The sequence below is a fragment of the Cervus elaphus genome, chromosome 1 (genome assembly GCF_910594005.1).
Source record: "Cervus elaphus chromosome 1, mCerEla1.1, whole genome shotgun sequence".
Classification (NCBI taxonomy): domain Eukaryota; kingdom Metazoa; phylum Chordata; class Mammalia; order Artiodactyla; family Cervidae; genus Cervus; species Cervus elaphus.
Window position 1 is genome coordinate 13,780,659 of NC_057815.1, and position 13,025 is coordinate 13,793,683.

General features: G+C 47.2%; 1 protein-coding gene across 5 annotated transcripts in view; it reads right to left on the minus strand.

The window, feature by feature from the left end:
* Positions 1–10,408, minus strand: part of LOC122684146 (poly(A)-specific ribonuclease PARN-like) — a 192,952-nt gene extending 182,544 nt beyond the window's left edge. For all 5 annotated transcript variants that reach the window (XR_006337960.1, XR_006337957.1, XR_006337965.1 and 2 more), the window contains exons 1-2: positions 10,287–10,408; positions 4,729–4,912 (exon numbers count right to left, since the gene is read on the minus strand). Coding sequence is in view for 2 of the 5 variants with exons in the window: in XM_043888172.1 (XP_043744107.1) it covers positions 4,729–4,846 (118 nt within the window). In the remaining 3 variants the exon portion in view is untranslated. The remainder of the gene's footprint in view (positions 1–4,728; positions 4,913–10,286) is intronic.
* Between the last annotated feature and the right edge of the window lie 2,617 nt (positions 10,409–13,025).

Sequence of the window (13,025 nt, forward strand, 5' to 3'; positions counted from 1 at the left end):
CAGCATCTGAGCTTTACTATTTTAACAAAAAGCACTAAGTCCTCATAGCATTAACACAAACTTCATTTTTCTAAAATTTATCACATGGACTTAGTAAAATACTATTGTAGGCTTTAACTGGCACAAAGTCTAAGAACGACAGCATCAGTGTATGAAACCTTTCTGTGTGCCAAATAACAGCTTGATCACTTTCCATCCTCACGCTGGCCCTGCGAAGATGGGACTATTTCTGTCTCCATTTCACAGATGAGAAAGGTGAAGCTTGGAAATGTTAAACTATGTTTCTAATATCACAGAGCAACTAAATGCCAGGACCTAGCATTAGGTCTAACCCAGATTCTGTCTCTCCAGTGCAAGCTCTGCACTGCTGATTAACTCTCCCACAAAATGACACTATTTGGAAAAGATGTCTCATCTGCATAAAAATCAATTATCAATAATAATAAGTGAGAATTTTATTGTGAAACTACCTCCACCTTTGATCTTCTGAACATATCAGTACTAGGATTCTAATCTCTGGGGAAGATCCAAGCCTCACAACAAACCCTAGGTTCTAAGGCAATCAGTCAATAAATACGACCCTACTATGCAAGGCACATGGTGAATTAAAACTATGTTTTGAGTCCCTGTCATCAAGATTCCCAATGTTTTTCCTCAGTTGTTAGAGCTCAGACAGAGGGACTTCCCTGGCGGCCCGGTGGCTAAGACTCCACACTCCCAACAGGGAGCCTGGGTTCCACCCCTGGTCAGGGAACCAGACCCACCTGCTGTGACTACAGAGATCCCGCATGCACAACTCAGGCCTGGTGCAGCCAAAACAGACACCTACTTAAAAAAAGAAAGGAACCTAAAGCAGAGATGGGGGACAAAATCAACTTCCACTATCAACTAGACTGGGGAGAAGGAAAGGAACAGAGTTCAACTTTTTAGTATTGGGTTTTTGTCTTTTACCTGAAAATTTGCCGTGAAGCAGCATTTTATATTCAAAAAAATAGTAAATGCCTAAACCCCCTCAGACACTCAACCATAAGCCACCCAGAAACTGTGTAGAGGAAAGTCATCAGTCACAGTCTGAAAATCACAGATTCACAAGAATAAATTTGCCAACGGAGTGACTTTTTTTCAGCCAGGAAGCAACTTAAAAGGCATTTCTTACTTTCCCCAATGCCGTACTACTAATTCCTATCATGTGCCCATCAGACACTGTCCTGGATTCTTCACACACACACACTCAGAAATAAACTTTATCCCCAATTTAAAGAGTGGGGAAAAGGAAAACTAGGTTTGAATACGTAATCTCAACTTTGTACACACTGTGGGAAAACGAAGTAAAGAAAGACTGTTACCGAACAAGCCTCACCCAATCCCAGCTTTCACACATGGCCCAGTTTCCACTCCCCCGGCAGACTGCGGGCCTTGCTCCGACGCCGGCACGATGCCCGGCCGCGCTCCACGGGGCGCCCGCCGGTGGGGAGCACTCCCAGACGATCGTCCTCCCCGGCCCCCACAGCACCCTCACTCTCAGGGGCTGTGTGCGCCTAGTCGCTCAGCCGTGTCCCACTCTTGGCGACCCCACAGGCTCCTCTGTCCATGGGATTCTGCAGGCAAGAACACTGGAGTGGGCTGCCTCACCCTCCTCCAGGGGATCTCCCCGACCCGGGTCCGCGCTTTGCAGGCGGATTCTTTCCTGTCTGAGCCACAGGGACGCCCTCAGTCAGGCGGGCCGCAGTCTGTACCTGAGGATCTCCTGCCCACGCACACCCACGCACCTCCCTTCCTTCCTCTAAACGTCCTGTTTCTCCATCCCCGCTCCGTTCCACCCTAGTCCACGGCATTCCCTGCAGCCGGTCGTTCTGCGCTGTGACCGGGCAGCTGGCCGGGCCCTGAGCCGAGGCCCCTGGAGCTGCGCTGTGCCCGCAGGAGCGCATGGGGCCCTCCCCGCCGTCCAATACAGAGGTTAGAAGGCCTCAAGTCCCAGGCCGTCTCACTTTCTCACGGCTCCTTCAGCAGAGGGCGGGCATCCGCAACCCGCTTCCAGGACAGGGAAGCTGGCTACCCGAGGCCCTTAGAATGGACGGCGCACTCTAACAACTCTCCCCAGAAAGGCACGGCCTGCAGGGGGCCTGACAGAGGTCTTCCCAACCTGTGGACTGACTCGACCAGAGAGAAGCAAGCTCCTCCAGCCCACACGGGTACGACCTCTGGGATGGGTTCCCTCATCCACACCAACAGTAAAGGATGAAGCTGTCACTCAACGGTCAGTCCACAAGGCCCCAAATTCTCAGACAGTACATCACAGGGCCAGGAAAGACTACTAGATTCAATTCACCTTTAGATTATTTACCAAGAGATATTCTATAATGTAACAGTATTAAAGTGTATATTCCCTCTGCTGAGTCCAATGACATGCCAATCACCCTAAGCAACTGATGTGGCAGCAAAGAATCACCCAAAATATCCTGCTTCCAGATCTACCTGTTCTCTGGAGGAAAAGAAAATCTGTTATCAAGACTAAACCACTGCCTGATATAATGAAAACGACATGCATCTGTTCTTCAGTTCAGCTCAGTCGCTCAGTTGTGTCTGACTCTTGGTGACCCCATGGACTGCAGCACACCAGGCTTCCCTAGCCATTACCAGCTCCCGGAGTTTGCTCAAACTCATGTCCATTGAGTCAGTGATGCCTTCCAACCATCTCATCCTCTGTTGTCCCCTTCTCCCACCTTCAATCTTTCCCAGCATCAGGGTCTTTTCCAATGAGTCAGTTCTTCCCATCAGGTGGCCAAGGTATTGGAGCTTCAGCATCAGTCCTTCCAATGAATACTCAGGACTGATTTACTTTAGGGTTGACTGGTTGGATCTCCTTGCAGTCCAAGGGACTCTCAATAGTCTTCTCCAACACCACAGTTCAAAAGCATCAATTCTTCAGTGCTCAGTCTTCTTTATGGTCCAACTCTCACATCCATACATGACCACTGGAAAACCATAGCTTTGACTCGGACCTTTGCTGGGAAAGTAATATCTCTGCTTTTTAATATGCTATCTAGGTGGGTCATAGCTTTTCTTCCAAGGAGCAGGCGTCTTTTAATTTCAGGGCTGCAATCACCATCTCCAGTGATTTTGGAGCCCCCAAAATAAAGTCTGTCACTGTTTCCATCGTTTCCCCATCTGTTTGCCATGAAGTGATGGGACCAGAAGCCATGATCTTAGTTTTTTTAATGTTAAGTTTTAAGCCAACTTTTTCACTCTCCTCTTTCACCCTCATCAAGAGGCTCTTTAGTTATTCTTCGCTTTCTGCTGAAAGGGTGGTGTCATCTGCAGATGTGAGGTTATTGATATTTCTCCTGGCAATCTTGATTCCAGCTTGTGCTTCAACCAGCCCAGCATTTCTCATGATGTAGTCTGCATAAAAGTTAAATAAGCAGGGTGACAATATACAGCCTTGACGTACTCCTTTCCCTATTTGGAATCAGTTATTGTTCCATGTGAATCCATCTGTTGTTCCATGTCCAGTTCTAACTGTTGCTTCTTAACCTGCATACAGATTTCTCAGGAAGCAGGTAAGGAGGTCTGTATTCCCATCTGTTTAAGAACTTTCCACAGTTTGTTGTTATCTACAGTCAAAGGCTTTAGCGTAGTCAATGGAGCAGAAGTAGGTGTTTTTCTGGAATTCTCCTGCTTTTTCTATAATCCAACAGATGTTGGCAATTTGATCTCTGGTTCCTCTGCCTTTTCTAAATCCAGCTTGAGCATCTAGAAGTTCAGGGTTCACGTATTGTTGAAGCCTGGCTTGGAGAATTTCGAGCATTACTTTGCTAGAATGTGAGATGAGTGCTATTGTGCAGCAGTTTGAGCATTCCTTGGCATTGTCTTTCTTTGGGGTTGGAATGAAAACTGATCTTTTCCAGTCCTGTGGCCACTGCTGAGGTTTCCAAATTTGCTGGCATATTGAGTGCAGCACTTTTACAGCATCACCTTTTAGGATTTGAAATAGCTCAGCTGGAATTTCATCACCTCCACTAGCTTTGTCATAGTAATGCTTCCTAAGGCCCACTTGACTTTGGACTCCAGGATGTCTGGCTCTAGGTGAGTGATCACACCATCGTGGTTATCTGGGTCCTGAAGATCTTTTTCGTATAGCTCTTCTGTGCATTCTTGCTACCTCATCTTAATATCTTCTGCTTCTGTTAGGTCTGTACTGTTTCTGTCCTTTATTGTGCCCATCTTTGCATGAAATGTTCCCTTAGTATCTTGAAGAGATACCAATTTTCTTGAAGAGATCTCTAGTCTTTCCCATTCTATTGTTATTAACTCCCACATTTCTCACTTTACTAACAGTGAGTGTAAATAATCATCCAGTAACTATTTCAATAGACTCCCACTTTTATTCTCTGCTGCTCAATAAAATAAAATAGTAATGGTCAAGGAACCATAAAACAAATTATCACACTTTTACATGCACTTTCCTATTCATAGTCACCTAACAATACATATACACACACTATGGATACATAGTTTATAATTTTGCCATGCTGTTTAACTGACTTTAAACACCAAAAAGTTCATATTGCATATAACTAAGATCATGAAAAAGAAATAACCTTGAAGAAGAAAAAATCCATGAACTTCATGGTCCATATCCCAGAAAAATGATTAAATGCAAGAGAAAGTCAGACTTAAGGTGATAAATTGATACTAAAAGCAAAGAAGTTCCCGTAACTGAGGTACCTTTTAGCACTAGTAGACAGTTTAGCAGCTGTTTTGCTGGATATCTTCCCCTCCTTCTTCTTCGGCTGAACCTGCTCTCTCTCTGGTTCCCACTAGACACTCTCACGCTGGTCTCCATCGGAGCTTCCTCCACTAGTGCCTGGACTGTCGTCAACTCTTTGTGCCTCAGTGGACATTTTAGATCCTGGATTAAAGAGTCAAAAAAATCATTTACTCAGTTGGGGAAGGACTGCAGAAAGGTCGCTCGAGAACAGAGAGAAAGTGAATCTTAACAGGAACCAAAGAAAACTCACTATAGAATGAATGACTTGCTCACTTTACCTAACAGCTTTGGGAGTTGCCAAAACTTTTCCTTCATCCATTCAAAATGTATTGAGAAAAGAAATGAAAACAAATATATATACACAATATGTTCACAGCAACACTATTCACAGAACCAAAAAGAGGAAACAACTCAAATACCCACCAGCTGACAACGAACAGATAAACCAAATGTGGGATATCCAAGCAATGGAATGCCATCCAGCCACATAAAGGAACGGAGTACAGTATGTGCAAGCTACACCGTGGATGAACTTTGAAAACACGATGTTCAGTGAAAGACACCAGGCACAAAGGGCCGCAAATGGCACGAACCGTCCAGAATCGGCGAGTGCGCAGAGACAGAAAAGTCAGTGAGTGATTGCCAGGGGCTGGGAGTGAGGGAAGAATGGGAACGGTACAAAGCTAAGAAGTGCAAGGTTTCCTTGTGGGGTGATAAAAATGTTCTTATATTAGATAATGGTGATATACAGCTCTAAATATTCTAAAAACCACTGAGCTATACATTTTAAAAGAGTGAATTTTGCAATACATGAATTATGTGTCAATAAAGCATCATCGAAAAAGAAAAAAAACTGCGCTACCCACCAGGCACTGTGCCGGGCTCTTGAGTCCTAGGATAAGCAAGTTGATTCAGTGGGTAAGACTACTTGCTAGGGGCTGTAACAGAGGTCAGTAAAAATGGCCAAAGAACACAGGGATAGAGCAAATGCTGGCACCAATACCACATGAATACATCCTCCGGCTGGGCTACAATTAAAATCCTCTAAGTCAGTCAACTGTTTTAAGTAACCTTTGTGATAACAGAAGAACACAGAGGCCTCCGTGATTCTAAATAGAAGCTGAACTGCAGGACGGTGCCAGCCCTGATCCAACAATTTACCAAGCAACCAGGTTCCACAGGAGATGAAGGCTGTATGGAGACATTAGGGGCCTGTCTTTCCCCCCACGGTCTGGATGAAACATACCTCGAGGCTTTCAAAGTCCCTTTGCTCCACAAGCAACTCTGATTACCAACTCAATCTTCTCAATATCTTGGTACATGGGTAAGCTGTTACAACCTAGATAATGCACAAAAAAATTCCAGTTCTCTCTTGCTAACAATCATTCTATCATAATTGATTTCTGAGTCTGATTACCATGAGTACATCCCCTGTGACCCAACTAGCTTAGACTTTACTGACAAATCCAAAACCGAACTGATAAAACCCATGCCCACACTCTCACCATGTTACTGCCACCTCATAACTACCGGAGCTGGTACACCTACCTTCTGGGGCGCCTCTCTTCAAAACACAGAACTACCTTTAAGGAGTGACATCAACACCACAAAGTACCCCTTTAAGAACCACAAATAAATGGGAACAAATTCCTTTTGAAAAAGATACTATGTAACTCTTAGTCAAATTAAGAGTTAAAACTGTATTTGCTGGATCAAAAATAAGACTTAATATGTAAGAGAAAGATACCTCAAATAAAGCACTGTTTGATTACCAGAACTGGTCCAAATGTAGAGCTAGCTGACCATAATTAAAATTCTTCCTCACTGAAGATTTAACTTATAGCTCACTCTATTTCACTTGTAGCTTGCTCTAAATCAAAGTGATTTCATGAGACAGAACTTGAAGTGGTTGAAATGAGAAAGGTTAAGACAAACCTGAAGGAGAAGTGAGGACGCGGGAAGCAGAGCCGGTGAGGAGCCAGCAGAAATCCTGAGTGCCTTCACCAAGGCATCACCAGACACAGCCCCATCACCCTCAGCAGCTCCCTTCCTCCACGCCAAAGAAAGAGAGGTCTGCCCAGGCAGCTCTGAAGCGGGGAATGCGATGGCTTTCCCCTGTAAACGAGCACAACCGTCTCCTCAGCTGGAGCATCTTCTAGGAGCACTCGAGTCACTTAACAGAATCCCGAGATTTTATATCAGCATGTTCCACATCCAGCTCAAACAGTCCTAACGTATTTCTTGCTTTCTTTTTTTTTTTTTTTAATTTTTATTTCACATAAAATTCTCATCCTTGGATTTAATGCTGAATTTTTTTTCAGCTTACTTCTTTCAGTAAAAAAAAAATATATATATATATATATATATATATATATATATATATATATATGAGTTTAAACCCTTGTAAGTATGTACATAAGAGCCTGTGAGAACAGCTGTGCATGGGAGTAAGAAAGAGAGTAATTCTTAGAGAAAGGCCCTCACATGCAGCAAAACGCTGCTGGCAATATTTTGAGATATGTGAAACGAGTGAGAAATCCTTTTATATGTCTTAAACTGGAAGCAATCCATTAGTTGACAAATACATGAAAACCTAAATGGAATAAAATTCTTTTTTACTGAAGCTCCAGTTTTAGTTTGATAAACTATGCCTAGAATTTCAGTTGCATATTACACTAGTTATAAAGCTACATATTCATCTTAATATTCTTATTTATGTGTAATTACATAATATCTAATAATGCCATGAGCATATATAATTACTTAAAAGACTACTCAGTGATATAATCTAAGCCACAGTCTGAAATCCACATTTCATAAACTGCCCCACAGTATCAGAAGACTAAAATTAGTCTCACTAGGGAACTATTAAAATACCCAAATAGATGTATAATTTCTACAGTTTCACAGTAAGGAAAAAAAATTTCCACTTTTGACCTAAGAAGCCTTATTTCATCCAAATCAACATATGGATGATAAATTCACCTAAGGCCACAAATAACCACTATAAAAGAAGCTTTCAGAAACAAAGTTTTCATATCCTGTTCAAATACTAAGAGTAAGGGGAAGTTCTGTGGGTTTTATTAATAGTTTTTGAGTGTCTAATTACAGAAACAGTGTGGGGAAAAATTACTGCACTACTTAGGTGGCAACTAATTTTTATGAAGAAAAAATAGTCTATACACATTTTAATTAGCTGCAAGACTGGTGTTCTGTCTCTCTTAAAGTACAAATGAGTAAAAAAAAAACTTTCTGGGCTTCCCTGGTGACTCAATAGTAAAGAATCCGCCTGCCCATGCAGGGTTCAATCCCTGGTCTAGAAGATCCCACATACTGCAGAGCAACTAGGCCCCTGCACCCCATCTCCTGAAGTCTGCGCGCCCTAGAGTCGCGGGCTCCTCCGCCACCGACGAAAAGACCAGCGCAGAGCAGCCCGGGCTCGAGGCAACGAGGGAGAAGCCCCTGCAGAAACCAAGACTCAGGACAGCCAAAAATAAACCACTTTTTTTTTAATTTCCTGAATTAAAACTCTCTCAATGTTATCTTCAAGGGACTCCTGCGTCCCCAGCACAGAGGGTATAGGTTCAATCCCTGGTTAGAGAACTAAGATTCCACAAGCGGCAGGGCAGAGACAAAAGAGAAATACAGGAAGTGAATGTTATCTTCTAAATCAGCGCTTACTTTTAAGATGAATTCTTAAATAGCTAATTGGATCCAATTATCTAATCTAGAGTGAAGATAAACTGGAATCCCAGGGTTATAAACACAGAGCTACTCTTCCATGATAGTTTCAAAGATATTAAGATTTTTACTTTGCACTCAAATACTCAGTTTCTAAACATAAAATAGTAAAATTGAACTTTCCTCAAAGAAGTGTTAGATTAAAAGTCTGAATACTGTTCTTTCTTCAACTCAAAAATTATCTAAAAGGGAATTAGCTATGTATTCTATACGGTAAATTACAGTCCTGGAAATTAGCAACATATGAAAATAAACTCACATGTTCCATAGAAATGAGATGATTTGGTGATAAATATTATCGATAACATAGAAACAACTATAGTCACTCCGTGAATCCGGATTACCGTCCAGATAAGACGGTATAAAACTGTATAAAACTCGCAGTATAAGACTGCAGAAGCAAGTGTTCCTTTGAGCTTTCACAACAGGAAAACGCTTAATTCGGTCCTGTTTCTTGCCACTTGCCTTCCCAGTCGGGTTTCTAAACTTTTCTAAAATGTAAAATTAAATTATTTATATTACCTTTAACTCACCTGCAAGGATATTTATGCAGGAAATAATAGTGGAACACCCAAGATTTGAGGAAAAGGTGCTATGGTGTGGCGGTGAGCACCTTTCTATAATGGGGTATGACATTATATGCAAACCCTCCATCACTGGCATCAGCCCACAGACAAAACTCTCCAGAGCCAAAGGGCATCCAAACTGAGTCAACACAAATTTTTAGATTCCCAAGGTCCAGAACGAATTCTCACCTATTCAGAAGCATACTTTTTTAAGAATCGAAGATTTAAAAAAAAAAAAAACAAAACAACAACCAAGAAGAATTTAAAATCTTTCTGAAGGGCGAGATGGCAAGATACTCTTAAGGTAAACCCTACCATTTCCTTCTGCACTTTTAAATAAAAAAATATTTGCGTACACGCTCAAGAATACACAATGCAAAACGGTGAATCTGGGCAACATGCAAATGGGTCTAACAGCCACCGAGCCAGGACGGGGTCCTTGCAGAGCGGCCTTAATTTCCTTAAGAGAAGATGGATTGGACATTTCTGGTCGGTCGTGGGGGGGCGGGGGGCGAAGCCACAAGAAGCTCCGCTTCATCTTCATTAGAAATAGTAAAGGGCAAGAGGATGAAAACCCAGAGAGCGAGGAGATACGGCGGGAGTAGACGGAAGGGGGGCGCTGGGGGTGGAACCCGGCTTCGAACCGAGCCAGCGGGGCTGCGGAGGACCGAGACCAGGAAAACGGGCTCGGACCGCGGACTGCGGGCCTCACAAAGCGGGGACAACACACGGCCCGCCGCAGGGCGGACGCCGCACGGCCCCCGGCCCCAGGTGGAGGAGGGACCCGCAGGGACCCCGCGGGCGGCGATGATGGGGGGCAGATCCGCAGGGACCCCGCGTGCGGCCGGGCCGGCACTTCCCCGTGACACTCGTCCTGCACTTTCCCGGAGACTTGGTTCCGGGAGCGCTGGACAGGGAAGGGGCGGCGGGCGGCGAAAGACTGGGACGCGAGGTCCGAAGGGGGAGGGGGCGCCGGGGGGAGGGGAGGGAGGGGGAGGGGCGCGGGGCTTCGGGCACCTGAGCGAGGCCGTCCGCGCGGTCGCGGGATCGAGCCCCAGCCCGGGGACAGAACGCTGAGGGGACGCGGGGGGCAGGGGCGCTGACGAGGCCCCGGGGGTCGGCGTCCCCGCGGGCCGTCCGGTCTCCGAACCTGCACCCCCGCCCCGCACAGCGGACCGCCCGGCCACGCCTGTGCCCGCCGGACTCACCCCCGGCGCCGCCGCCGCGCCCGGCCGTTCCAGCTCCGGCTGCCCAGCCTGCTGCCCGCGGCTGGCGCTGTCGCCGCCCCTGAGTCCTGGAAAGTGGAGCCGCCGCCGCCGTGCGCCGCCGCCGCCGCCGCCGTGCGCCGCCGCCGCCGTGCGCCGCCGCCGTGCGCCGCCGCCGCCCGGCCGTCCGCGCGCGCGCGCCCGGGAGAGAGCGCGAGCCCCGCGCCGCCCCGCCCCCTCCCCGCGCCGCCCCGCCCCCTCCCCGCCGCGCGCGCCCGCGGGGCGCCGAGGGAAAGTGAAGTGACAGCCGAGCCCCGCGAGCGGACGGCGGCGGGGGCGGGCGAGGGGCGCCCCCCGGGACGGAGCGCCGGGGCCCGCGAGACGCGGGAGGGAGGCTGCCGGCCGGTCGGGAGGGCCGCGGGCACCTTGACGGGCGCGCGCGTTAAAGGGACGCGCTGCCGGGTGCGGCTCGCCCTGAGGCAAGGCAGGAGCGGCGCTTCACCGCCTGCCTCTGCCGCCCTGGCGACGCCCCGGCTCGGAGCTCTCTCCCGGCGGCTGCGGCGCGAACCCGGGGGCACTCACCCCGGACGCGCGATGCCCACGCGCGCCCGGGGGTGGAAAACTTCCCGCCGGCCGGCGAAGCGGCCCGGGCTGAGGCGGGCTCCTCGGCCGGCTCTGCGGCGCGGCGGGCCCTCCGCCCCTGGGGCCGGGGCTGGGGGGTCCATGCGGGTGGGGGCAGGCGGAAGCTTTGGGAACAGGAGCGGGGCTGTGGGTGACCCCACGACACGGGGTGTGTGTGCGTGTGTGTTTGTGTGTTACTCAGTCGTGTCCGACTCTGCGACCCCACAGGCTGTAGCCCCCCAGGCCCCTCTGTCCGTGGGATTCTCCAGGCAACAATACTGGACTGCGTTGCCATTTCTTCCTCGAGGGGATCGTCCCCACCCGGGGATCGAACTCAGGCCCCCTGCACTGCAGGCAGATTCTTTACCATCTGAGCCACACGGAAGTCATTGGGTCCCCTGAGTAACCATTGAATGAAGTTGCTCAGTCGTGTCCGACTCTTTGCGACCCCATGGACTGTAGCCTACCAGTCTCCTTCATCCATGGGATTTTCCAGGCAAGAGTACTGGAGTGGGCTGCCACTTCCTTCTCCAGGGGATCTTCCTGACCCAGGGGAGTAACCATTAGAAAAGCACAAACCTCTGTCTGCTGTGCAAACTCTGCTTCCACACTATTCCCCCACCTCCACCTTCGCCGCAGGCCCTCTTCCGGGCTGACGGCTGTTGGCTGCCCCTAAACATCTCCTGAATAGAGACCCTGAAGCTGTCTGTGGACAGTGTCCTGCCCAGCAGACCTGAAGACAGCCCCGCGGGGTGACTCGAAGGACAGGAGAAAGTCGAGGTTCCCTGTACATAGGTCTGGAACGGAACACCCTTTTATCAAATGTCATCTTTAAGAACTGACAGGTACTTTGTAATATCCTGAAGATTGCTTCTAGTCTCCATGAATCACTACAGAGCAAAACGTGGGTGTGCTCTTGTATACCAACTCTATGTATCACTCAAGGACATCAACAAACCTGATTACCCTTAAACTCTAAAATGTATATTGGGGGATTAGAAATCACCATATCCTGGGCTTATCATCAATTATGTAGCCATCTATCTCTCACATGCTGCAGTATACTAATAGGAAAAGATGAAATAAAATGCATTGTATTTTTTAATATTTAGAATATGACCTAGATAAGGCATTTCATAGATGGTCTGAAATGTGGTACATAACTTATTTTACCTCATGAAATCCTTGGGTATTAATGCTCTCATTTTATTGACTGTGTTTCAGTATGTTTTGCAGTTGTCTAGTGAGGATACACGACAGAATCCCCACTTCCTAGGTCTCTCTGTTTTCTCCAAATAAGCTAGTCTTTCCTATACTCGAAGGTGTATTTCCTGTTGGTTTCTGTTTGTTCACAATGAATATTTTGTAATAAAGTATTCTTCTATTACAGAAAGTTACTCAAGCCTTTTTCAGTCCTGGTCATTGGCAGCTGAGGGCCAGGCATGCAGCAGTGACCACCTCTAACTTCAAGCAAGGAAGAGGCTTCGTTGCTTAAATGCTGAAACTGTAGTTACTACAGGACTTCATTTATCTGTAGTTTGTTTTTTTAATTGGGGTATAGTTGCTTTACAATGTTCTATTGGTTTCTGCTGTAGGAGGAAGTGAATCAGCTGTATGTATACACACCTCCCACTTGAGTATCCCTCCCACGCCCCACCCCTGTCCCATCCCTCTTGGCCATCACAGAGCACCAAGCTGAGCTCCTGTGCTAAGCAGCAGCTTCCCACCAGCTATGTGTTTACACACGCTGGTGTATAAGTATGTGTATCTGTGTCAGTCACTCAGTCGTGTCCAGTTCTTTGCAACCCCATGGGCTATAGCCTGCCAGACTCCTCTGTCCTTGGAATTCTCCAGGCAAGAACACTGGAGTGGGTAGCCGTTCCCTTCTCCAGGGGACCGCTGGGAGGTGATACCTCATTGTAGTTTTGATCCACATTTCGCTAATAATTATTGATGTAGAGCATCTTTTCATGTGCCTCTTAGCCATCTGCATGTCTTCTCTGGAGAAATGTCTGTAGATGTTTTAGCTGCTTTCTACTATTCGCTGAGTTTAAGGAGGGCATCGTAATACAAATCAGAGTTACCCTTTTCATTGATTTCAAGGCATATTTATTGAGCACC